Source organism: Vanellus vanellus (assembly GCF_965231255.1).
Source record: "Vanellus vanellus genome assembly, chromosome: 1".
Taxonomy (NCBI): Eukaryota; Metazoa; Chordata; class Aves; order Charadriiformes; family Charadriidae; genus Vanellus; species Vanellus vanellus.
In genome coordinates, this window is record NC_138905.1 from 221,971,803 (window position 1) to 221,997,711 (window position 25,909).

The 25,909-nt window shown below is 58.5% G+C and overlaps 1 protein-coding gene across 1 annotated transcript in view; it reads left to right on the forward strand.

The window, feature by feature from the left end:
* The first annotated feature begins 338 nt into the window (after nucleotides 1-338).
* CLPB (ClpB family mitochondrial disaggregase) overlaps nucleotides 339-25,909 on the forward strand; it is a 96,620-nt gene continuing 71,049 nt past the window's right edge. The window contains exons 1-3 of the mRNA XM_082482009.1: nucleotides 339-1,289; nucleotides 4,360-4,411; nucleotides 21,026-21,112. Coding sequence (XP_082338135.1) covers nucleotides 350-1,289; nucleotides 4,360-4,411; nucleotides 21,026-21,112 — 1,079 coding nt within the window. The 5' untranslated portion in view covers nucleotides 339-349. The remainder of the gene's footprint in view (nucleotides 1,290-4,359; nucleotides 4,412-21,025; nucleotides 21,113-25,909) is intronic.

Genomic DNA, 25,909 nt, shown 5'->3' on the forward strand with positions numbered 1-25,909 from the left:
TGTGAGCGCGCACCCGCAGCTCGGGGCGGGTCTCGAACCCGCGGTCTTCCGCACTACACCACGCCCCCCACACACCCCGGCACTGGAGCCGGCGCCGCTTCCCGGCATGCCCCGGGCGTGCGTGCGGAAGTGCCGCGGCTCCCCCTGGGAGTTGTAGTCCAGGGCGGCGGAGGCAGCGCGGCGCGGGGCGCGGCGAGGACTACGGCTCCCAGCAGGCTTTGCGCGCGGCCCTGACTGCGCCGGGCAGCCGCCATCTTGATTCGCCGGTGTCAGCGGCGTGTGTGTGTGTGTGTAGCGGGGGGGGGGGGGAGGACGGTGCGAGCGGCGGAGCGCGGGGAGCGAAGGGACCATGCTGGCCTCCCTGGTGGCCCGCCCGCCGCCGCCGGGGCTGGCGCGGCTTCTCCGGGCGCGGCCGTGGCTGTCGCCGTTACGGGCGGTAGCTGAGGGGACCGGGAGCGCCGGGCCGCGGTTGCTGCCGGCTTCGGCCGCCAGGGGGCGCCACGAGCCCGCGCCGCCGCTGACATGGCGGGGGGCGGGCGGGGGGGGGCGAGGGCCGGGCCCGGGGGGGGGGACCCCGGTAACGGGGCCGGGGGGCTCCCCCTTAGCCATGGGGCCGGACCCCAGAGGCCCCCCCCCAGCGATGGGGTCGGCCCGGAGGGGCTGTCCCATAGGAGGTGTGCGGCCCGGCCCCAGGAGCACCCCCCTAGCGATGGGGGGCTCCCCGCTAGCAGTGGGTCCGGAGCCCCGAGGACCCCCCCTAGCTGTGGGGCCAGACCCCGGGGGATCCCCCATAGATAAGGGGTTGGCCCTGAGGGGCTCCCCCCTAGCCATGGCGCCAGGCCCCCAAGGCTCCCCCTTAGCAATGGGGCCAATCCTGGGGGGCTCCCCCAGAGATATGGGGCCAGACCCCGTGGACTCCCCCTTAGCAATGGGGCCGCCCCTGGGGGGCTCCCCCCTAGCACTGGAGCCAGCCCCGCTGGGTTCCCCCGTAGATACGGGGCCAGGCCCAAAGGGGACCCCCATGACGGAGGGGGTGAGGCTGCAGGGCCGAGGCCTGGCCCCGCTGCGGACCCCCACGCCACCCACCGCCGGCCTGGCTGGCGCAGGCTGCCCGGTGCCAGGGCCATCCCGCAGAGAGCCGGCACCCTTGGGTGCTGAGCGGGGCTGTCGTCACGGAGGAGACCCCGGCGGGCGTCGGAGCGGAGCCGGGAGCTGCCCCCCGGGAGCTGCAGTGCCTGCCCTGCTCGCCGCCTTGGCCTACTGCTACATCAGGGACCACCTCTCCAAGGGTGACTATCGCTGCTCGGCCAGCCCCGGGGGGGTAGGGGGGGTGGTGGGCTTGGTGCCCCTCGGGGAAGGGGTCCCTCCGTGGGGACTTGGCCTGGGAAAATCTCCAGGGGGTGTGTTATCCTTTTTTTTCCCCCTAGCTCAGCGGTGTGCTGGTCTGTGATGGACACCCAAGTTCTTCTGTAGTGTGAAGATAAGGGGCTGGGCAGGGTGGGGGCTGTCAGGACGATGTTCTCCCCACTCCCCTGCTTTAACCGTCGGATATTTTGGGTGAGCACAGAGGTCGGGGAGTTGGGAAGGGGTGAGTGACTACCCTGATACCCCCAGGGTTTCTCACGGGGTGGTTTATGTCCACCCCGCCGTGGGAAGGATGCAGTTGGTGGGTGGCCACAAGCCCTTGTTGCCACGGCAGTAGAAAATGCTGACGTGTGTGTGTGTGAGCTGACGGGGACAGTCCCGGTGATGTGTTGGGGCAAGTTGCGTGCTTTTCGGTGGATGTGTAACTGTAGGTTTGCGCCACAGCCGGTCCCGTTCTCGGCAGGGGGTTGTATTTGGGGGTACTCGGGGTGCAGTCCTACGCTTGGCCTCTCCACCTGGGGTTGTTGTCACCCTGTTTTCCTGCCGCAGGACGGGAGATGGAGTGGCCTCACTGGTGTTACTGGACAAGGTGGTGTTGGAGCAGAGCAGTTCGCTGCTCTGCGGTGTGCGAGCGTGCGGGGCATCAACTCCGCCCTTCAGCTGGACGAGGTCGGGATCCAGGCTGGGTCGGCGAGGGGGTGGTGTGTGCGCAGGGGGACCTGCCCTGCTCACTGCCGTGCCTTCGCCATGAACCGGCGCTCGCTGCTCACGGGCTCGGGCTTGTTTGGCAGTGAGCTCACCCGCCGGTGTGCAGGAGAGGCTGTGACTTCAGAGCAGGACACTTACTGGGTGGTTGCAGGCATGTCAGAGCTTGGTTTCCCTGTGAGTAACACACTGACTGCTGTGCTGGGCTGCCGGGTTGGTTACCCTAAAGGTTTCACCATCGTTATGGCAGGTCTTGTGTAATTATAGACCTCGCAGCGCCTTCCTGTGCTTCTCCCCAGGAGAGCTGGGGAGGGACTCTTGGTCAGGAAGTGGAGCGATGGGACGAGGGGGAATGGCTTAAAACTGGAAGAAAGTAGATTTGGATGAGATCTGAGAAAGAAATTCTCTCCTGTGGGGGCGGTGAGCCCCTGGCGCAGGGTGCCCCGAGAAGCTGTGGCTGCCCCATCCCTGGAGGTATTCAAGGCCGGGTTGGACAGGGCTGGGAGCAACCTGGGCTGGGGGGAGGTGTCCCTGCCCGGGGCAGGGGGTTGGAACTAGATCGTCTTTAATGGTCCCTTCCCACCCAACCCCGTCCGTGATCCTGTGGCTGGGAGGAGGACGCTGTGCTGGCCCTGAGTCCAAGCTGCGGCAGCTGCAGCTCGCTAACTCCGGCACCACCGGTCCTTTGGCCCCAACTGCCTGGGGTGTACCCTGTGTCTCGGGCAGAGCCGAGTGGCCCGTGCTGCTGGTGTCTGCTGCGGTACTGGGGCCAGCAAACAGCCGTCATCCCCCGGGGGGGACACATAAACGCACCCTCTGCTGCCCTCTGACACACTCAGCCCGGTGAAGTGTCTTTGAGACAGCACGCTGCCCAGGTAAACCCGCAGTACCCACAGCTCTCGGCTTTCCTGGTAAGACCACAAGCTCTTTTTTTGGATGCACCAAACATCCGTCAGCCGAAATAGCTCCCTGCAGCACGCTGAGTGCTGTTCCCGTCGGGGCAGTGGAGGAAACCTTGGGGTTTGTGGTGCAGCTCAAACCCCTGCAGAAGGCTGGCTGCTGGGGTGAGCCGTAATCGCTGATGGGTGTCTGTGCCCCGAGAGAGGGACCCTTGAGCAGGGGATGGGGACACGGGACAGAGCCCTGGCTGCCGGGGCTGCTCTCCGGGAAGGCAGGTTAAGGACGCGAGGCAGAAAGCCGAGCCATGGGCACAAATAACTTGCAGAAATGAGGCACAAAATGTTGGGGAGAGAGCAGGAGGCGCCTGAAGGCTGGTAAGAATTGGGGAGAATTGTCCTCAAATGCCCCAAATTGTCCCCTAAATGCCCCAGTACAGCTTTGCTGGCTGCGCTGGTTTTGAACAACCAGCAGCTCTGCACGCTTTTAAGAGTCAGAGTCGGGGTGCCGTCCTTACCCTCTCCATCCAGGAGGTGTCATTCTGAGCCCGCGGTAGGAGCTCGTTGGCCTTGTGATGGTGTCTGGACACCTCTGGCCGAGGCTGTGGCTGCCCGCGGTGACAGTGCCAGCTGCCCCGCCGTGCCTGCTGCACCCCAGAGCCCGCCGTTCGCAGGGTTAGCCTTGCAGGCACAGAGAAAAGACTTTGTTTCTCCAGTTGTCGACCCAGTTTATTCCTCGCTGGCGCCGCTGCCGGCTTGCCCCCAGCCCCGGGTACCCCAGAAGGACCCTTCCCCTCCTCTCCAGCGTTTTTTTGCCAGTGGCACCTTCCGAGCCAGAGACTGGCAGTGCCCGCAAGTTGTGAGCAAAGGTATTTTCCTGCGGACGTGGGTGATCTCTGGCAGGCTGGGAGAGACTGGTTTCCCAGGGAGGAGCGATTCACATCCCTGGCTGTGTCCGGCCGCGGAGGTGCTGCCCGGAGCTGGTGGGGGGGGTCTCTCCTGCTGCCGTGCGGCACGCAGGGAGCTGCAGTTTCAGCTGGTTGAACGTCTGCGTTTGGGCCGGGAGAGGCGAGGAAGGGACCTGTGCAGCCAGGCTGGGGATTCAGCTTGTGCACGGGTTCCCACGGCTGTACTTGTGGCTGTGCTTTGACAACTGCTGCTCAGTCCTGCCTTCCCCAGAGCCCAGCACCGGGGCTTGTCGGGAGGCTGTGGTAAGTCAGCAGGAGAGGGATTTTGGAGTATCCTGCTCCTTCCTGACCTGTGGTGGTTGGTAAGAGCTGTAAGCACAGGCCCTGCCTGACTCTGCCGCAGCGGCCTGTGCCACCTCCGGGTTATTATGGTGTGGGTTGTGTTTCGCCACTAACTCGCTTTCTCTTGTTTCTCTTGTTTTCAGAAGATGCTCTGCTGGAAGCTGCGAAGATCAACAACGTTTCGGAAGTCAACAGGTGAGCAGATTTGAGAGAGGTGTGAGAGAACGGTGCTGCCGAGAGGTGGGAAGGCAGAAAAGCTCTTTCAGCCCTTGGGGAAGGGTGGGCTCGTCCTCATAACCCGCTGCGACTCTTGTTCTCGTTTGGGTACGCATCCCAAGGCACAGCTCTTGGGATGGAGCGGCGGGGGCTGGCTGCTCCCACACCCCGTGGGGTGCTCACCTCGCCGTCTCGGCTCCAGAGCGGATCAGAAGGGACAGTGAGCACAGTCACCTGCGAAGTGGAAGGTGGATGGCAGTTCCCTGTGCTGGGAGGGGAAAAAAGCATCCTTTCCGGAGTACTGCGTCCAGCTCTGGAGCCCCCAACATAGGAAAGATGTGGAGCGGGGCCAGAGGAGGCCCCGGAGCTGCTGGGAGGGCCGGAGCCCCTCTGCTGGGAGGACAGGCTGGGAGAGGTGGGGGGGTCAGCCTGGAGAAGAGAAGGCTCCGGGGAGACCTCCGAGCCCCTTCCAGTGCCTAAAGGGGCTCCAGGAGAGCTGGGGAGGGACTCTGGGTCAGGGAGGGGAGCCATGGGACGAGGGGGAATGGTTTCACACTGACAGAGGGGAGACTGAGATGAGATCAGAGGAAGAAATTGTTGGCTGTGGGGGCGGTGAGCCCCTGGCGCAGGGTGCCCCGAGAAGCTGTGGCTGCCCCATCCCTGGAGGTGTTCAAGGCCGGGTTGGACGGGTCTGGGAGCACCCTGGGCTGGTGGGAGGTGTCCCTACCCAGGGCAGGGGGTGGCACTGGGGGGGGTTTAAGGTCCCTTCCAACCCAAACCATTCTGTGATTCTATGAAAGCGTGAGGCCGGGCAGTGCAGCGTGATGTGGACGAACCCCTCCAGGCCAGAAGAGAGTCATTTGTGGGGGTCTCTCTCTGAACAAACAGCCCTTACAGGCTCCTCAGCCGAGCCAGCAGCTCTCCAGCCTGGACAGGGGCTTGTGTCCCTCAGGGAGTGCAGGAGAGAGCTCAGGTCCACCTGACCTGTCAGGGAAGTGCCTGGTTGGGTGACCGAGCATGTGCCCCTTGGGGAGCGGAGCATTTCCAGCGCTGTCTCAGAGACAACGGGCCTCCAGCACTCCTGTTGCCGTTGGCCGTGCCTTCCTCTGTTGGCGTTGTGCTGTGGTGTCGTTCGGGAGCTGTCTAGCCACGTTCAGTTCCCTGGGGTGTTAACAAACAAGCGTGTTTCTCAGGCCCGGCGTGTGACAGGTCCCCAAGAGGCACGTTTGCTCTCTGCCCACCCCGTCCTCCTGCGGCTGTAGCTCTGGGGAGGGACTTGGGTGGGCTCGAGTGGTTCCCAGGATGGTTTGTGGGCAGCAGTGCTGCATTAACAAAATCCATCTGCTGGCAGGACAGCTCTGACCTCCTCTGCAGCGAGCACCAGGGACTTGGTGTGGAGCTGGGGGGGTTGGGAACAAGCCTCCTGATGAAAACAGAGGGTGAAGAGAAGTGTCTGAGGGCCAAACGGAGCTGCTCGCCCAGCAGAGCTCGGCCATCCTGCCTGGTCTCGCTCAGTATCCCAGCGGTGATGAGGTCTCCCAAGCCCCAAGCGCTGCTCTCAACCAGTACAGAATTTAGGGCTACAAAGATGGTGAGGGGACTGGAGCATCTCTCTGTTGAGGAGAGGCTGAGGGCCGTGGGGCTGTTCAGTCTGGAGAAGAGAAGACTGAGGGGGGATCTCATCAACGCTGATAAATCCCCAAAGGGAGGGTGTCAGGGGGATGGGAACAGTCTGTTTCCAGTGGTGCCCAGTGACAGGACAAGAGGGAACGGGCACAACCGTGACCATGGGCGGTTCCATCTGAACCTGAGGAGGAACTTCTCTCCTGTGGGGGCGGCAGAGCACTGGCACAGCTCCCAGAGAGGGGGGGAGTCTCCCCCTCGGGAGCCATTCCAAACCCGCCTGGAGGTGTCCTGTGCCACTGCTGGAGGTGCCCCTGCTCTGGCGGGGGGTGGCACTGGGGGGGCTTCAGAGGGCCCTTCCCACCCTCACCAGTCTGGGACTCTGTGATTAAGATTTTTCCGGCTGGGATGGGACAGGAGCAGACATCGCCGCTCTCCTGTGTTTCTCTCTGGCTGAGATCTCCCCCCGCCGGCGCAGGCACCCAGGGAGCTCGGCGCTGGGAGCCGCCGTCACTGCGGCAGGGAAGGAGAGCCCTCCTGGCCCGTGGCTGGGGGGATGCCACGTCCCCATCCCCTCAGAGGAAGCAGCCCAGCTCTGCTGCACCCCGGGGCTGAGGTCTGGCCTAGATCAAGGGCCAAAGAGGATATTGGTGCACGGCTAATTGGCACATGTGTTCTGGTGCTTGTAATTGCAGGAAGCTGCTGCTTAGGGATGTCTGGGTGATTTGCGAGCCTGGTCAGGCAGAGCAGCAAGAGGGATGCTCTGTGCCCCCCCGCACTGTCGATTCGGGAAGGGCTGGTGGCTGTACACAGCCGCTGCACGTCCACGGCCTCTCCCTTTGTTCCTGTGCTTTTCCTTTCCAGTCCTTCTCCCTGGGGAGCTGCCTCCCCCCGCAGAGCTCCCTGCCTGCCTGTGCCCAATATCTGCCTTCGCTGCCGGGCACGGGACGGGGAAAACAGGTTGGAAAGTCTAGTGGGAGATGTCCCTGCCCATGGCAGGGGGGCTGGAACTAGATCATTTTTCAAGTCCCTTCCAACCCAAACTGTTCTGTGATTCTCTCCCTGCTGCAGTCAGCTTCGCCCTCTGCTTTACAACAAGCCCAGGAGCTCCGCGGCTGCTGCAGAGCTGGCAGAGGAGGCACGAACGAGGGTTGCGTTAAGGGCTCTATGCTCATGCCACCTGCCAGGGGCAAGCCCCAAATTCAGCGTTGGCAGGACAGGAGTGTGACATTCAGCTGAGCACGGTGGGCTGCACCCGGGAGAGGGCAGCGCCGGCCGCCGAACACACTGTTTGTCCCTCGTCCCCCTCCCCGGACGGTGCTGTCCCCCCTGCTCTGCACAGCTCGCTGGTCGAGACAGGGCAGGCCGGTGAGATAGACTTTTCTAATACAGCTTTAAACTCTCTATCCCAGGGCCTGACGTCTTGGTATAACGACGTAAAGGCAGCGAAGGGCCGGCGGTGCGGTCGGGCTGAGCTCCTGCGCGCTCGTCTCGCTCAGGCTTCGCGGAGCCATTCGAGACACGCGTTCTCTGCTGTTCAGCGACCTGGCGCGTTAGGCCGTGCCAGGAAAGCTGAGCGGAGACGTGGTGTTGCGGAGCAGTCGCTGATGTCGTTCGGTTCTCCAGCCTTTTGGCTCAAAGGCGATTAGAAGCAGCAGCCGGGCGTTTGTCATTCTGCAGAGCGTGTTCTCTGCTACACGCTCTCTTCGTCTGCTGCTGGGGGCTTGGTTTTCCTTGTGGCACGAGCGGGGCAGCTGGCCTTTATCAAGTGCCTCAGTCAGCTGACGGCTTTACGCATTAAAACATCGTAACTACACTGCCGAGGAAATGCGGTCTTTTGGTCGGAAGTGTAGAAAATGGACGTGCGAGGAGAGGGTGGTGCGAGGTACAAAGAAGATAAACCGTTGAGTTAAGTCATAGTTGTGCTTAACTGCAGAGGGAAGACGGGGTGGACTGGGGCTCCGAGTTTGGAGCAGAGGCTGTGCGATAAGCGGAGAACTGAAGAGCTTTTAGGGTAACTCTGTGTCCCTCCTCCCCAAAGAGTTCTATGTTCTCTCTTGGAAGAGAGTGACTCCCTTCATCACCCTAATGGCCACCTGTAGGGTGATGGGGTCAAAGCTTTCCTTGTGGAAAACGAGGAATAATGAGCACCTCCGTAGAGGATTTGACTGCCAGCAAGGATAACTGCTAGCCGGTTCCTGAAATGACTGATAGTCCAAGAGCGGGAGGCGTAGAGGCCCGGGCGTGGGTGGCCATAATGTGCTGCCTGTTGAGGTGTGGTGGTGACCTGGTGCAGTGAAGAGCGAAGCACTTTTTCCTGGAGGAATGAACGTAAGGAGGGGTTGTACACGGGGACTTCAGAAATACACAGGGATGGGGTGCGCGATGCGGAAGATGGAGGGGCAGAAGCCGCATCAGAGACGATGCTGGCTCTTTGGAGGCTGTCTCGTCGGAGCAGGTCGCCCTTCCAGAAGATCTCAGCCTCCTCGTCTTGGACAGCAAATCTTCCAGTGCGGGTCTTCTCGCTGCCTCTTTCCCAGTGTTTACATCTCATCACCACATTCCTCAAATTAGTTAAAGTCAATTGCATTGGTTGAGTAGGAAGGATGGAAAATGGGGTAATGGCAATGGTTAGAGGAGGGCGACATCCAGCAGCGGCAGAACTGAACGTTGTACGGAGGGCGCTGCTGTGTGGTGAGTTCTGCCACGTGCGAAAGGAAGTGGATGACACTGCTCGGATGATCTGTACTAAAAAGCTCACGTTTCACGAGGCTGCAGGCAAACCCGCTGCTTTGCTCCTGCCATCAGGACGTGGTGAATGGAGGTGGAAAATAAGTGATAACAGTTATGCAAAATTACAAGCATTTAGATTTTGGAAGCCATGCTGTCCTACGCCTGTCCAGGTCTTCTGTCTGGGAACCTGACGATCCACAGCCACAGGGGAAAATTGGGCTGAAGGAACGGAAAGGAGGGTCTGTGCCAGGGACCCTTGGGCGAAGTCTGGCGGTGCCTGTGCTGGTCAGCAGCTGTTCCCCTGCACTAGCGTCTCTCCGAGTTTGGGCCGGCATACTTCCACAAGCTCTGCTCACGGACAACGTACGGAGCGCATTGCTCTGGAAGGCTTTCTCTGGGTCCCTCTTGGCTGTTGAATTGCTAAATAGGGAGAGCAATGAGGCATAATGAGTGTTAGTGTGGCCGGTAACTAGAAATTCCTCCATCAGGCTTGGAAAGACGAAGGTTATGAGTATCAGAAATGAAAGGGAGGATTGTGTTCAGGGGGTTTTCGCATTGGACAGGCTGGAGAGTTGGGCGGAGAGGAACCCGATGGAGCTCAACAAGAGCCCTACAAGTTCAACTTGTAGGGTCTGACACCAAGGGAGGAACAACCCCATGCAGCAGTAGAGGTTGGGGGCTGACCTGCTGGAGAGCAGCTCTGTGAAAGGGACCGGGGAGTCCTGGGGGACAACAGGATGGCCACGAGCCAGCGATGTGCCCTGGTGGCCAAGAAGGCCAATGGCATCCTGGGGGGCATCAAGCAGAGTGTGGCCAGTAGGTGGAGGGAGGTCATCCTCCCCCTCTGCTCTGCCCCGGAGAGGCCACATCTGGAGCACTGTGCCCAGTTCGGGGCTCCCCGGGTCAAGAAGGACAGGGAACTGCTGGAGAGGGTCCAGCAAAGGGCTATGAAGATGCTGAGGGGACTGGAGCATCTCTCTGCTGAGGAGAGGCTGAGGGGCTGTTCAGTCTGGAGAGGAGAAGGCTGAGGGGGGATCTCATCAATGCTGATAAATCCTTCAAGGGCGGGTGCCGGGGGATGGGAACAGTCTTTTTCCAGTGGTGCCCAGTGACAGGACAAGAGGGAACGGGCACAAACGTGACCATGGGCGGTTCCATCTCAACCTGAGGAGGAACTTCTCTCCTGTGGGGGCGGCAGAGCACTGGCACAGCTGCCCAGAGAGGGGGGGAGTCTCCCCCTCTGGAGCCATTCCAAACCCGCCTGGAGGTGTCCTGTGCCACTGCTGGAGGTGCCCCTGCTCCGGCGGGAGGTGGGACTGGGGGAGCTCCAGAGGGCCCTTCCCACCCTGACCAGTCTGGGAGGCTGTGATTGTTCCGACCAGCAACTTCTCCCTTGGTTGAGGATGAACGGCCCTTTCAGATGTAGCCGGCAGACCTCGCGTTACCGCACAGGGTGGTGTTGCTGCGGGAAGGATCGCACGGCCAAAGGCTGGATCCAGCCCCTGAGCCACGGGCTCTCCTCGTCCCTCGGTCTCTTGGCAGCTCCCGGACGGGTTTTCTCATCTTTACCCGGTTGTTAATGTGAGAGGCCAGGCTGAATTCTTCCTCGAGATCAAGAAACATGTTAACTTCTGGGACTGTTCCCTTTGGAGCATGCGGCCAACCAGCTATTCCCTTCAAGCCCTTCGCGCCGTTAGCCAGTCCGGAAGATTACACCTAATTAATGTGGGTAGTTTAATTTCCCTCAACCTCAGTTGTTCCGCGCATTTGGAGGCAAAGCAAGAAGCAAAGCCATAAAGAATTACTGCCTCAATCCCCCTTGTGTTTATATTCGGTATTAATATTGATTGTCTGTGTTCCCGCTTTGTTTCTTAATAAGCCACCCACAGACGCGCGGGCTTGCAGCAGAGTTTCCTCGCCGGATAAATATGATGGAGCAGTATTCTCAGAAGCACTGTACGACTGTGACTCATGGAAACACGGCGCGTATGTCAGACGGCTGTTATCGGGCTCATTCATAACAGCGGGCAGCAGCCCAAATCTGCATGTTAATGAGATCTGGAGATGACCAGGCGCTCTCCCGCTCTCCGAGGGAGCCAGCCAGACGTGGTGGTGGGGCGGGAAGCTCCGTGTCGGCTCCCGCTGCTGCCTCTGCTCTCTCCAGGCTGATATTTAGGTAGAGGGCTTGCAGAAACAACTAAATCAAGCTCGATGGCCCCAAATGGTGATCTCCCTTTTGGTCAAGCGGCTGAGCATCACTCGGCTTGGCGTCTCCGACTCATCCTTGCGCTGCCTCCTCCCAGGCTGGGTCTGTCTCTTCTCCCTTGTTTTGTAGGCAGCAAAGCTCATCGAGCAAGAGTTCCCTTCTGCAGCGAGATGGGATTTGACCCGGCCTGGGCCGGTTACACCTGATAAATGGTCCCGATCCCGACGGCGGGGACACCCTGCTCTGCCCAGTCAGGGGAAGTCACTATTGGTCCTTGTCTTTTACACCTTTTGCATCTTTTTATGTTTAAATGGTTAGGAGGAGCGGAGACCGCGGCCAGGACCACAGTAGATCTGTGGAGATGAGTCTGCTTCTAGGTAAAACTGATTGTGCTCCTCCTGGACGTTGCGCTTACGTCCCTCTCAGTCCTCTGCAGCGCAGGGGTGGGCTCGGGGGTCAGCAGCACCTTCCCCTCTCAAGGCTTCGTTAAAGAATTCAGAAACTGCATGTGAAACCACAGACTGGGGAAAAAAATAACCCTCTGTAGTGAGTCGGGCTTTGGTTACCCACTTGGAACAACACCCTTCTCCCTCCAGGGATGGATTTTTGAAAGTCCCGTGTCTGAAATGAGCCCAAATGGGAGCTGAACGTGAACCGTTTGTATCAGAGCTTCCTGGAGCTCAGCCCCAGCGGCGGCTGCGCGCTCCGGACCTGGCAGCCCCTTCCTGCCCCCAGCGAGCACAAACCGGCAGCTCGCCTGGCCTCGTGCTGCCCGCGCCGCTCGCCTGAGCTCCGAGCAGGACGTCGTGCCCGCGGCTGGGAAACCATCCGACCCCGGGAAGGAACTGTGCGGCGGGTGCGAGCCCTCCCGGGAGCAGATACCCCATCTCGTACCTGTCAGAGCATCTTCCTCCCATGGGATAATTGGCAGTGCCGCGAATACGGTGCGCGGGGCCTTACGCTCGAGGGACAGACGAGTGCTTTGTGGGGTCAATGGTGGAGTCGCGTCGATGGCTACCGAAGCATGACCGCCCCTGGCCACCAGCCAGACCCTGTACCTTATCTTCTGTCCTAAACAGCTGTGAAACGTCTTCAGCAGCCGCAGCGAGGGAGGGCTGGAGACAGCATTGGAAGATTATTTATAATTACATTTATTTCCATTGCTACACGCTTTATATTACGCTGTCTGTCTGCCCTCACCGGGCCGGTGTTTGTTGGTGTATATCCGAGTTAATGGGCACCTGGGTTGGTTTTTTTTTTCAGGATAAACAGATGTTTTTCCTCTAAATGTCCCCTTTAATCTTTTCTCCTGGTGCGTGGACCGAGTTACACGGCGCTTTGTTCCAGTGGAAGTTTTTGACTGGTTATTGAGTTTGATTTGGCGCGTGGCCTCGGGGGCTCGGAGCGGAGGCAGCAGCCCGGGTTTCCTCACGCTGGCTCTGACATAGCGGGAGGAGACTCGCGCGCGCTCCCTGCTTTCCCGTACCGGATAGCTCAGAAAGCGGAGGAGACGCCCTTCCCCGGGCAGCAGCGCGGAGCAGGTTTCCCAATCGGGGCAGCAGGGAGTGAGGAGGGAAGATGGGAAATAAAGCGGCACTTTGTGTCGCTGCTCAGTTCCTCGCTGGTTTCACGGGAGCGTTTTGCTTTAACGCTTCCTCTGTCGTGACCTTTTCTCATGCTTCTCGCTGTATTTTGTCCTCCCAGGACTGATGGTGTTTGCACACTGAGTCATAAGACCGATCTCTCTGCGGTCGGACTCCAGCCAGCCGCAAGAGACACAAGAGCTCACGCCTGTCTGCAAAACAGCTTTAAAGCCTTTTCTCTGCCCAAAACCCCTCTCTTTGGAAGCAGACACCGACTCATCGGGCACGGCTGCATGTGTGGCAGTTTCTGTATGTGTGGAATGGCTGTCGCAGAGTTAATTCCAATTAACGTGGGTGTTTAGCGCTCCGGCAGCAGCGGGGCTGAGTGCGGGATAGCCTCCGTGTGAGGGAGACACCGGCCCCGGTTGCCCCGAGAAGCTGTGGCTGCCCCATCCCTGGAGGGGTTCAAGGCCGGGTTGGACGGGGCTTGGGGCAACCTGGGCTGGGGGGAGGTGGCCCTGCCCAGGGCAGGGGGTGGCACTGGGGGGGCTTTAAGGTCTCTTCCCACCCAAACCCTTCCGTGAGTCTGTGATTCCGTGAGGCGTCCAAGCAGTGCGGGGTTTGGGGGAGAGGTGTCGGCAGCTCCGGGACGGGCAGTCGGCTGGCGTGGGAGCAGCCCGTACGACCCCGAGCGATGGAGACGAACGGGAGCAATTATTCCACTTCCCTCACAGCTCAGGAGCCGAGGAGCACCCGGGGAGGTGTCGGGCAGCAGGTTTAAAAGAAATGCAAAGTGCTTTCTTACGCAGCGCATAAACTGAGAAGCTCAGCGGGTGCTGCGGAGCCTCGAGGTGAGACCGTGCAGCGTCAGCCTGGCAGGGAACCGCGTGTCACCTCCAGCTCCCAACCCGGGGTGCTGTGCAGTGCCAAAAGTTAGTGTGTTATGCTCAAATCCCTCTGTAAACAGCGATTACTCATGTTCTTTCCCCAACTATCTGCTGCTGGCTGCTCCCTGACTGGCTGTCAGCCTGGCGTGGTATTTTTCCAACGCGCAACTCCGCTGCTGCACTGCAGCGACTGGGGAAGTCAGCGGTGAATCGGGGCTCCCTCAGGTGAGGCTGTTCTTCACCCGTCCTTCAGGTGTATGGATAATTCACTGTTCAATATGCCCTTCCAGTACATCTGTAGAGGAAAAAAAAAACACCTTCTGCTGAGTTAAAATGTTGTTTTCTCTTCCTCCCAACCCCGGCGATGCCAACCGTAGCGCACGTTAGCTGGTAGTGACGCGCTGCCCTGCGCCCTGGGCAGCAGCAGGAGGCAGGCTGTGCACATCCCGGTCCTTTTCTCCCTTTTTTAGCCTGTTTTGAAAAACAAAATCTACTCATAGTGTTGGAGCATCTCTCAGGCTGCGTAGGCGTGGGGTGGAGACCGGCATCTCGCTGTCTCTGTAACAGTCTCTTCACGTTTGCGTTGTGCTACGTTGGGCTTTCCCCATCGTGTCTGTTCTTGCCTTCCGTGCTTTCGCCCACCCCCTGTGCCCTCAGCCCCGCTCTCATCTGGGAGCTCAGTTTCCTTTTTGAAACTCAGAACTCATGAGGTTCAACATGGCCAAGTGGGGGGTCCTGCACACGGGGGGGGCGACCCGCGGTGTCCATACAGGGTGGGGATGGGGGATGGAGAGCAGCGCCGGGGAGAAGGGCTCGGGGGTGTTGGTGGGTGAGAAGCCCCCCAGGAGCAATGTGCGCTGGCAGCCCAGCGAGCCCCCGGCACCCCGGGCTGCATCCCCCGCAGCGTGGCCAGCAGGGCGAGGGGGGGACTGTGCCCCTCTGCTGCGCTCTGCTCTGCTCTGCTCTGGGGAGACCCCCCCCAGTGCTGCCTCCAGCTCGGGGGGCTCAGCACAGGAGAGACATGGAGCTGGTGGAGCGGGGCCAGAGGGGGCCCCGGAGCTGCTGGGAGGGCTGGAGCCCCTCTGCTGGGAGGACAGGCTGGGAGAGGTGGGGGGGTCAGCCTGGAGAAGAGAAGGCTCCGGGGAGACCTCCGAGCCCCTTCCAGTGCCTAAAGGGGCTCCAGGAGAGCTGGGGAGGGACTCTGGGTCAGGGAGGGGAGCTGTGGGACGAGGGGGAATGGTTTGACACTGACAGAGGGGACATTTAGATGAGATATGAGGAAGAAGTTCTTGACTGTGTGGGTGGTGAGCCCCTGGCGCAGGGTGCCCCGAGAAGCTGTGGCTGCCCCATCCCTGGAGGTGTTCAAGGCCGGGTTGGACGGGGCTGGGAGCGACCTGGGCTGGGGGGAGGGGGCCCTGCCCGGGGCAGGGGGTGGCACTGGGTGATCTTTAATGGTCCTTTCCAACCCAAACCATTCGGTGATTCCATGACTGTAAGATCAAAGGTTTCTCAGCAGCTCGCCGCGTTGCCCTGAGCGGGCAGATCCCTTCCCTGGCCTCTGGCGGGGATTGTGCTTTCATGTTTGGAGATATTGTTGCGTTTGGATATTTTTCTTCCCTCCCTCTTCTGCAAAGCGGAGGGCACGTCCCGAGGGGGTGAGCGCGTCTGAGGGTGCCCGCACCCCTGCAGTTAAACAGTGACATATTGGGGACGGGCTGGGGGGCAATGTTTAAGTGGCCGAAAGAAACAGAAGCTATTGTTGTTGCGAAAGTTCAAGTTTCCAGCTTCCTCTTCCTCCAGCTGTCGGGAGGAGCGCTGGGCACGCTGCCGGCGCTGAGCACAAACTCAAACATGCCCTCTGGGCTCGGCTGTGAGCGCGGTGTCACCGAGTCAGTCACCCAGAACCCCGGCAGCGGGGTGAATAGGAGACACATCTGTCCGGGGGCAGCGGGGGGAGAAGGCTCTTCGCCGCGGCCAACTTGGGCTCTTATTCTCTCTTTTTTTCTCCAAGTGCTGAAGCTTTTGGGAGCTGCCGTCTCGAGGTAAAATAGGGCGCACGCACAAAGCCGCTCTGCCCGGGATCCTCCGGCAAATTCCAGCGCAGGCGGCGATGTTCTGCTGGCCGGGCGCCGGGCTGCTCCGTGGCCTCCGCTCCTTTCCAGAGGAATCTCCGGTTCCGCAGAGGGCCGCTGCGGTTGCCCTCGGAGCTGGGGCTCGGCGGGGAGAGCGGTGGGACCCGGAGCCGTCGCTGCTCGCTCGCAGGCTCCAACTGTCCAAAAGCCGGCAGGAAAATCTGTTCACCCAGAAGAGTCTGGAGAAGCGGATGAACTTTCTGCCCTAAAACCCTAAAAACAAACCCACAAGGTTTTTCTGAAATCCTTAAAATACACACACGTATCACCAAACAGAGAAAGCACAGCTCTTCCTCGGGGTTCTTCTAGTGACGCCGTCGTGGTGGCACTGCTGCAGCCGAGGGGCAGATTGTCCTTTGAGAAACGCTGAAAATGGCGCTAACAGAGCTATAGACGCGTGAGAAACTCCTTAGAAGGTACAAGCGAGTGTCCTGGATCTTCTTTGGTTAAAATGTGGATAAACATCCTAAACATTGATCAGAGGATTTTATTTAATTAAAAAAAAAAAAAAAAAAAGTACTCCTGCTGGTAAATACATTTGGCTGTCTGGGATCTGAGCAGTGGTCGTCGCTCTATCGATTGTCATACCATTAAATCAGGCAGGGAAAAAAATTAATGATGGGCTTGAAGACCCTGAACATAAAGTTCAGTTGTCCAGAAAATCTGTTAAGTCGCTGAGCGTCTTGCGATGATTTGGGGGGGGGCGGGGGGGTGGGGAGGAAAAAATCCAGCTCCTAAATGAAATGTCAGTGCGTACTATGCTAGACGGTGCGCCGCTAGTAATTCTCTCGCGAGGCTGGGTCACGCGGCGTTCCAGATGCTTGCGATTATCTGGATTCCTGAATGGAAAACTACTTGATGAATTCTAGTATCTTAGCCCCGAGCCTGTAATCGAATCCCGCAGCAGAGGCTCCGGCATCCTTCCTGTTGGGCGCGCTGTGTTTTACCAGGCTTGGCTGCTGCCCTAGGATCTTATTTCATTTTTTATTTTTTTTTTTTATCTAAGAACGAAGATAATTCATTGTTTAACATGCCCTTCCAGTACATCTGTAGGGAAAAAAAAAAAAGCCTTCCGGAGAGTTAAAATGTCGTTTTTGGTGGCTCCAGAGCGCTCCGAGTGCAGGCGGCCGTCCCCTCCTCTCTCTCACGAGGAGATGCTCAAGTGTGGAGCTGCAGTTCCCACCGAGGAGAAAACAGATGTTAAAATTGACGACCCAATTTACTGAATATGGAAGTTCCGACCGAGCTTTTGCAGCAGAGCGACGCGGTGGCGGGTGGAAGGCGACCAGGACGGTCTGTTTGCATCTTTGAAAAGCGAATGGGGCTAATGCTGTGTGAAGTACATTAATTACCTACACCCCCCCCCGTTAAAGGTGTTAGTCAGCGGTAGGTGTTGGGCTGTGAGGTTTCAGCCGTGGGGCAAACGTTCCCGCAGGGTTACTGCTGCCTTCGTCCCTGCTTCGCTGATGCCTTCCTTCCTCGGGAGGCTTCGTGCCTCTCCCCTGCCTCTCCTGCCTTCCCTGTCAGCCTCCCTCTCCGTTGCAGTGACGTTTTCCCTTTATTCGCTGGATTTTATGTGGCCAGTAGGGTGTCGGATCGACACACTGCAGAAAAGGGGTGAGCTGCAGTTCCTGCCTTCAGAGCGCTTTCAAACGGCCATATAAATAGAATTAAATTCAGAAATAACTTGCCCACATCTTTCCGCCCCGCTCTGGGAGAAAGCGCCGACGGTGACGGGGCGTCGCAGTGGCTGTGAAGGGATTTTCCAAAGCACTTGGGGTGGGTGGGAAGGAGGAGGGGAAGGTCTCGGTGGAGGTTTGCCCCGTCTCTCGCTGGCTGGGCGACAGCTCCCCGTGGTGTCTGGGGGAGCTGGGCTGGCGCTGGCCCCTGCAGCGGCAGCAAGCGAGGGGTTTTTCACCCAAAAGAGCATCTTTTCCCTGCCTGGGCGGGATGCGGCGCACATGGCGGCACAGATGGAGCCGCGGTGTGGATTTCTCCTGCGGGCAGCGTCCCTCCAAGCCAGCGCAGGCAATCGCTGCGGCCGTGGGTCTGTGTCAGACTGGCTTATCTCTGTTGTGAGTGCAAACACCCTCCGTATGCAGAGCCGCGGCGGGAGCTGATCCCTGAAGATAGCAATCTGCCACCCCCTGTGTGTCCTGGCTCGTCCTGCAGCACAGGGACAGGAGAGCTCTGCGGCTGCGGGGATGTTCCCCCTTTAGGCAACCTGCTGTCTGGGAGCGCTCTGAGGCTGCATTCAGAGCGTCTGAATTCAGTGGGGAGGTGCTGGAAGAAGGAGAAAGCGGAAGGACTTTATGCTGAGAGAGGTGGGGGGGGTCAGCCTGGAGAAGAGAAGGCTCCAGGGAGACCTCAGAGCCCCTTCCAGTGCCTAAAGGGGCTCCGGGAGAGCTGGGGGGGGACTCTGGGTCAGGGAGGGGAGCCGTGGGACCAGGGGGAATGGTTTGACACTGGAAGAGGGGAGATTGAGATGAGATATGGGGAAGAACTTGTGGGCTGTGGGGGCGGTGAGCCCCTGGCGCAGGGTGCCCCGAGAAGCTGTGGCTGCCCCATCCCTGGAGGGGTTCAAGGCCGGGTTGGATGGGGCTGGGAGCAACCTGGGCTGGGGGGAGGTGGCCCTGCCCAGGGCAGGGGTGGCACTGGGGGGGCTTCAAGGTCCCTTCCCACCCAAACCATCCCGTGATTCTACGATTCTCCTGGGGGAGCCACGGCTGCTCCTGGGCAGCGCCTCAGACTGCATTTTGCCGGAGGCGTTGATGCCGCAGGAGCTGCAGCCTGCCCGGAGTTAGCGCTGTGCAGATCTGTGGGCACGGATCTGGCAAGGGCTCAGCATGAAAATTTGTTCCTCTGCTACCGTGTGGTAGCAAGTATCAATCTTTTTTGGAGCAAGGACCTATTGTTTACCTGCCCAATAGCTCATTACCATTAATGTTTTAATTGTAGCCCTGGTAAAGAGAATATAAATGTTCTGTTGGTGCTGTGGATCACTTTACAGCGGTCGTGGCCTCCTGAACCGCGGTTGGGAGCTGTGAATAAAGGCCGCCAGTTATTATCCTGTTTTTTTAGCTATGGGATCTCAGTAGCAGGGCAGCCCCGCTGGCTACCCCCCCTGTCGAAAGGGGATGGTCTCGTTGCCTGCCTGTACCCGTGTCACACCTCCGGTTGGGTCAGGAGAGTCACCCGACATCCTTCTGCGTGGAGCTTGGCCGAAGTCGCCCGCCTGTTCTCTCCCACCCGCCCCAGCCTGAGTCTGACGGGGCAAAACGTTCGGCGGGAGGGGGATGCGCATCATTTTAGGCGTCTAATTAGGATGGCAATTACCTGGGTGGTTTCTCAGGTCGGTGGGGAGAGAACCGCGTTCAACTGTGTTCGAGACGTGAGCCAGCACTGAGGCGTTGGTGTCGCTGGCTGGAAGTAACATCAAGATTGCACGAGTGTATTTGTTCCTTGGGATAAGTTTGTACTGAAACCACCGTGAGGACTTTTGACCGGGTGGAGGAGGGTTTGCAGAGACCTTGTGTGCAGCTGGGACGGCGTTCGTGTTTTCCTGTGCGTTCCTTCCAGCTGTGGGAAGAGGAATACGGTGCGTTTAGCTCCTTTTCGCTAATTCCAGCTTTTTTTATTAACCACCTGACAGACTGACCGCCGCAGCAGGCTGAGGGCCACTAATTTGAAAAGGATCGCCACATTCAGACCTGTACCTCCCTAATTTCTGGAAGAAGCGGTCTGGCTTTTTCAGTGCATGCGCGCAGCCGCAGCTGCCGCCGGCTCCCTTATCCCTGGATCTGGGGGGATTTTAAAGACTTTAGTGTAGCGCTTGCACGGGTGAAACCTGGCTTGTGTTTTCACTTGTGTCTCCCACAGCGCGGTGTTTAACGGCGGCTCTTCCCTGTTACGGCGGTACGGAAGATGTGCCGCGCGGTAATGGCCTCACGGAGGGATCGGCAGTTCCAGGCTGCCATTCCGTACCATTCCACACCAGATGGGTTTGGCACTCGGTTTAGGATGAGCTGAATTGGCTTCTGCAAGGACCTGTCCCTTGCTGTTAGCTGGGGGAGCGGGGGCAGCTGGGGCGGGCTGGGATGCTGGTATTCACATGGCTTGGCTGGGGGAGGTCATCTGGAGTCCAGAGGAGGCCCCGGAGCTGCTGGGAGGGCCGGAGCCCCTCTGCTGGGAGGACGGGCTGGGAGAGGTGGGGGGTCAGCCTGGAGAAGAGAAGGCTCCGGGGAGACCTCCGAGCCCCTTCCAGTGCCTAAAGGGGCTCCAGGAGAGCTGGGGAGGGACTCTGGATCAGGGAGGGGAGCCGTGGGACAAGGGGGAATGGTTTGACACTGACAGAGGGGACATTGAGATGAGATATTGGGAAGAACTTCTTGGCTGTGGGGGCGGTGAGCCCCTGGCGCAGGGTGCCCCGAGGAGCTGTGGTGCCCCATCCCTGGGGGTGTTCAAGGCCGGGTTGGACGGGGCTGGGAGCACCCTGGGCTGGGGGGAGGGGGCCCTGCCCGGGGCAGGGGTGGCACTGGGGGGGCTTCAAGGTCCCTTCCACCCAAACCATCCTGTGATTCTCTGATCCAGTGGTTGCCCATGAGAAAGAGAAGGGTTGGGTGAGTTTGTCTGTCTCTGTGAAGTATCGCTGTTGTGAGGTTCTGCCTGGAATCTGGTGCTAAGGGTAATAGTGTTGCTGCTGCAGGACCAGAGGATGCAGAAGGGCTGGAGAAGCCTCGTGGTGCTTTAGAGTCTGAGCAGTATAAGAGCCATCAGAAGCCACGTAGGAGCAAAGTTGCTCAGAGATGCCAAGGAGGGATTGGGGAAACGGTGCAAAGGCTGAGAAAATGTTGCAGAGAAAGCACCAAGGGTAGCTTGATGCCTTGTACTTTTTGTGTTTGTCTCATTTTTGTCACCGGGGATTGGACTAGATGATCTCCAGAGGTCACTTCCAACCCTGACCATTCTCTGATTTGTTCTCATGTCGTGTGAGAAAACAGTAAAACATCTCCTGTTGACATGGGCTCGGGAGATCTGCCGAGCTTTTTTGGAAGCCCTAATGGTTCCCCTGCAGCCTGAAGATCCGACCCTGTCATCAGGGTGTAGGTTAATCAGCTTTGCTCTCCGTCCTGCTGCTGGTGGGTTCTTCGGCTGTTAGACTGAATAGAAGAGAGAAATAAAAAATAAAGAAATCAAACTGGATGGCATTGCCCCATTTGAAAGGCCCGTGCTTGTTGTCACCTCCCAGGTCGTTGCAGTTCGGCAGCCGATGAAAAACTGCGTTGAATCAGCTTTTCCTGTTGGGTCTTCCAGGCTGCGCTGGAGCAGCTGCCGGCGAAGTGAAACATTCCACTTTCCGTCATTAGCTCCAGCCCGCTCGGGATGATTTCTCCGCGTCTTCTTCCTGACTGTGTCTCTCTTGTGCCCAGGTTGTTGGTGGAAGGCGCAGACGTGAACGCCAGGCACAAGCTGGGCTGGACCGCTCTCATGGTGGCAGCCATCAGCAGAAACTCCAGGTACGTTTGTCTCGGTGTCCGTGGTCACGGGGTGGGTGGGTCACTCCCCAGCCGCCCTCCTGCTGTGGGTAAAGTCATACTGAGCAACACAGAGCCTTTCCAGAGAGTTTGGGCTGGTTTGGGATGTGTCATCGAGCTAAACCCGTGGGGGCTCTTCACCCTTCCTTTGCCCGGTGCCTCGTGTGGGAGACGGAGGTGGGCGGCTCTGCAGCGCCGGAGAGGCGGCTGCTGAATTGGCAGGAGTAGGTTTTGGCCTCCGATGAGTCCGTGACCTTGGGATGTCCTTGGGGTAGGCAGCGGAACACCCCACCATCAGCAGTAGCTCCCGTAGGAGCCGCCGCGTCCCTCCTGGCTGGCGGGGCCGTCGCTGGGTCTTTCATGCGAGGCCTTTATGAAGCAAAAAGGCTGAACGCTGTGCCCTCCCTCCTTAGTTCCCATGCTGATCGCCGTGGCTTCTTGTAACCTTTTAAAGACACTCTTAAATGTATTCAGTCTACAACTAAATTCAATTAGTTTTTTATTTAAGGAAAAAAAAGAGAAAAAGAAATCCAATTTTGGAAAACGTGGGACAGACGGGAGAATGAGCTTTGATGTTACAACCTCTCAGGGATGCTTTACTTAGTCACAAGTTCATAAGCAAAAAAGCCTAATTACTTGGGAAAACACAGGATTAAAGCGGCGCACAAAGGCTGAATATCCGCTCTCGGGCGACACGATTCGAATCCGTGTGCCGAGTTCGTGTGTGGTGCAAACTTTGATGTGTGCTATGACAAGCTGAAAGTCGTGACCTCCTCGGGGAGCTCCTTAAGACGGGCACAGAGGCGAGGGCTCGGGACTGTTTGTTTAACTTTGATGTCCGAGCAGCAACGGGCCCCGTTGTTTGCCCCTCCGCAGAGGGACGGGCTCGGGAGCCTCCCACCTTTGCCGGCGGACAATGGTCAGCAATGGAGTGTGACGACTGTTGACCATTCCAAGTGACTGGTGGAGCAGAACAGGGCTCCCCGGGTTGCAAAGGCGAAGAGGAGGCAGGGAGAAAGGCCGTTCGTGGTACAATCATTACCTAAAATCAGGTAGAAATGCTGATGAAAACATCTCGGCGGTAAGAGGCGTCCAGCACCCGGGCTGGTGCCTCGTGACAGACTGGCAGAGCGATAGCCACGGCGTGTCTCATTTGGGTACCCGGCGAAACAAAAAGCTTTTGGCTGTGTTGGGCGAGTTGTGTTTATTTTTCCCACATTTTGGATGAGCCCTGACTTTAATTGAAAATTTAAGAAGTCCTCGAATATCTGAAGCTCGGTGGGACTCGTCTCCAGCGATATAGCGGGAGAATAATTAGATGCTTCACGGGGGCAAACATGAACGCAAGCCAGCCCTCCTCCTGCTGTAGCGGCTCCGTCGGTAGCGCTGGGGTGGTGCCAGCCCTGGGTTTGGCTCTCCATCCCGTTTCCGGCTTTGTCACGTCGGCAGTGGGGTCTCGCTGCGGGCTGGGGAGCCTCTCGAGCTGGAACATGACGCGCGGAGCGTTTGGCATTCCCTACAAATGGTTTGCTCGCGGACGTAGCCCACGGGGTGACCCTTTTAACCCCAAGCCGGCAGAACTGGGCGCTGCGTGTGCGGTGGATGTGGCGAAGGCAGAGCCTGGGGCGCTGATGGCTTTGGCTCGCTGGCGCGGGTTTGCCTGCAGAGTTTTAAACGTTCATTAGCTTTTCCCCTCCCGAAGCCGGAGTGCCTGCTGGTTTTCTGGATCGCTTGCAATCCTTTCACATACGTTAGGTTGGAACTAGTCTAAATAATGACTTGCTCTGCTTTGCAGTAGGATGCGGGATTGGGGTTTGGTTTCTTTTTTTACAGCGTGGTCCCTCCGTAAAGAGCGATGATGTGAAATTGGTTTATCCGGCCACAGCAGCTGATTTGGTGGATTATAAGTTGTTATGACTTTTGGTTCTCAGCCCATCAGTCAAAGAGCCTCCGGGGGAGGAGAGCCGGGCTCGTCCTTCAGAAGAGAGGTAACGAGCGGCTCGGGGACGGCCGAGAGCAGCCGGCCGAGCCGGGGTCTGCGCCTGCCGCGAGCCCGCAGCAGGAACAAGGTCACTGCGTGGCGTTTAACCTGCCGCCTCTGTGACCGCTTCTGTTTCTAAGGTCGTTGATACCTGCACAAGTTACCCAGCGTGGCTTCAGGGGGCTGTGGCGCCGGCGAGCCGGAATGAGCGATTTCAGCTTAGAAGCGCTGAGAAAAAGGAAGCCTTCAGCCCCAAATTGCTGTCTTTCCAAAGTCGTTTTTCAGAGTAGAGCTTTTTTTTTTTTTTTTTTTTCAAGTCTCAGCTGTGCTGCTGGAGATTTCGGTGACCTGTCCTTTCACCTTGTAATGTTTCCCAATTTTCACAGCCCTCACTCTTCCAATTAGACAGCCACAGTCCATATGTTTAATTTAATTTCAGAGGCACTGCATTAATGATGTTTGTCAGTTGCCATCAGCTACAAGATAAAATCCCATGTGCCGGCAGGGAAGTTTGGGGTCTGTTTTTCTGTTTTACAACAAAACAACGATCATTCTCTTCCTCTTGAAAACGTCCCGTATCCAAAACTCATCAAGGCATTAAGAAGTGTTCTGGTACCTTCTTCCCTCCGGGTGTCGGAGGGGAGACGGGTGCGTAGCTGGGGAGGAGCGGGGTCAGGGCTCGATGTCACGCTGCAGTAGAGCCTTTCCCTATGGGCTCCCGAAGGTTGCTAATCCCGGGGAGTTGAGCCTCACAGCGCCCTGTGAGCTGGGAGAGGCACTGGCACTTCCAGCAGCTCCAGTTCTGGGCAGGAGGAGCTTCTCTCCCATCACCCATGCTCCGAGGGACGGCTCTTCTGCAAACCCGGAGTGTTTCTAGTCCCGGCTGGCACCTTGATCTGCCGAGCGTCCTGCTCTGAGCCGCACATGCGCAGCGCGATTGCAGCTCGGCTTTGGCAGCCCATAGAATCGCGGAATCACGGAAGGGTTTGGGTGGGAAGGGACCTTGAAGACCACCCAGTGCCACCCCCTGCCCCGGGCAGGGCCCCCTCCCCCCAGCCCAGGTTGCTCCCAGCCCCGTCCAACCCGGCCTTGAACACCTCCAGAGATGGGGCAGCCACAGCTTCTCGGGGCACCCTGTGCCAGGGGCTCACCACCCCCCCAGGCAACAATTTCTTCCTCTGATCTCATCTCAATCTCCCCTCTTTCAGTGTAAAACTGTTCCCCCTCGTCCCATCACTCCCCTCCCTGACCCAGAGTCCCTCCCCAGCTCTCCTGGAGCCCCTTTAGGCACTGGAAGGGGCTCGGAGGTCTCCCCGGAGCCTTCTCTTCTCCAGGCTGACCCCCCCACCTCTCCCAGCCTGTCCTCCCAGCAGAGGGGCTCCAGCCCTCCCAGCAGCTCCGGGGCCCCCTGTGGCCCCGCTCCACCAGCTCCATGTCTCTCCTGTGCTGAGGCCCCCGAGCTGGAGGCAGCACTGGGGGGGGGTCTCCCCAGAGCAGAGCAGAGCGCAGCAGAGGGGCACAGCCCCCCCTGGCCCTGCTGGCCACGCTGCGGGGGATGCAGCCCGGGGTGCCGGGGACTCGCTGGGCTGCCAGCGCACACTGCCGGCTCCTGGGGGGCTTCTCACCCACCAACACCCCCACGTCCTTCTCCCCAGCGCTGCTCTCCATCCCTCCCTCGCCAGCTACAGCTCAGCCCGGGGCAGTTTGGGATCTAGCAGACAGGGACCGGGCTACCGGGATGCCTGGGATCCGCTCTGGTCCCTGCCCGGCGGCCGGGAGGGGTTATGTCTGTTTTTCTGGTGTCCCTTATTCCCCGTGTCCGGCTGTGCATCAGCCGGGCTCCCTCTGGCACTGCGGAGTCCCGGGGCACACGGTGCCCACACGTCCAGCCCCCAGCACTGCTGCGGTCATAGTTATAGAAAAATAAAGGGAAGTGACCAAACACTTCGGTCTGGGGTCTAATTTTGGTGTTTGTGTTTTAAAACCACTTCATTGAAGTAATCTAGATGATATAAAAATATCATTGAAAGAGCTGCGTTCCTTTTATTTCTTCTTCTAATTCCATTATTACCTTGTTTCAGACCCATCCTGAAGTGCGGATAGATTCATTTATGCTGCTTCTTTCACATGAGTGGGAGTCCAGCTCCTAATTCCTCGGCTCTGTGAAGTTGTGGGCGAAAGACAGGTCGGCTGGGGTGGCGAAGGAAGCTTTTACGCTGCAATTCCCATTGCTGGGGGGATTTCCCATAGCTTTGACATCACTGGTGGGGCAGTGACGCCGGTTTTAGTCGAAGCGTAATAGGGTATAACTCACTGTATGTAGTCTGCGCTGCTGTGCCGTAACGGTGCGTTTCCGTTAAGGCCTGATTTTCATTCACGTTTTTCAGCGGGAGTGACTCCTGCTCTGTCCCATTTTCAGTCTTCGTAGTTCTTCTGAGTTTCAAGACCTATTTTGAAGCGGTTTCTTAATTCTCCTGGAAAGACATCAGTTTTAAAAGGGAGGATTTATAGCCTGTGTGAAAAACACTGCTAGGGGCTTCTTTCTCTTGGCTGCACCTGCTGGCTTTGCACATTTAACATATTTATAGTAATTAAGCTTTAATTAAATGCTTACTGAGAGCTTTGTGGGTTTTGTGCCTTTGTTAAAATAGGCAACGAAGCTGTCGTACACAAAAACCCAAGGCAGTTAGGGCCGTAGCAGGCTGTGTGTCTGGCCGTTTGCGGCGTAGTGACCTTTTCTGCGTACAGCTACTCTGTTTTTCATAATAATGATGAAAATAACCCGGCGGTGAAGGATT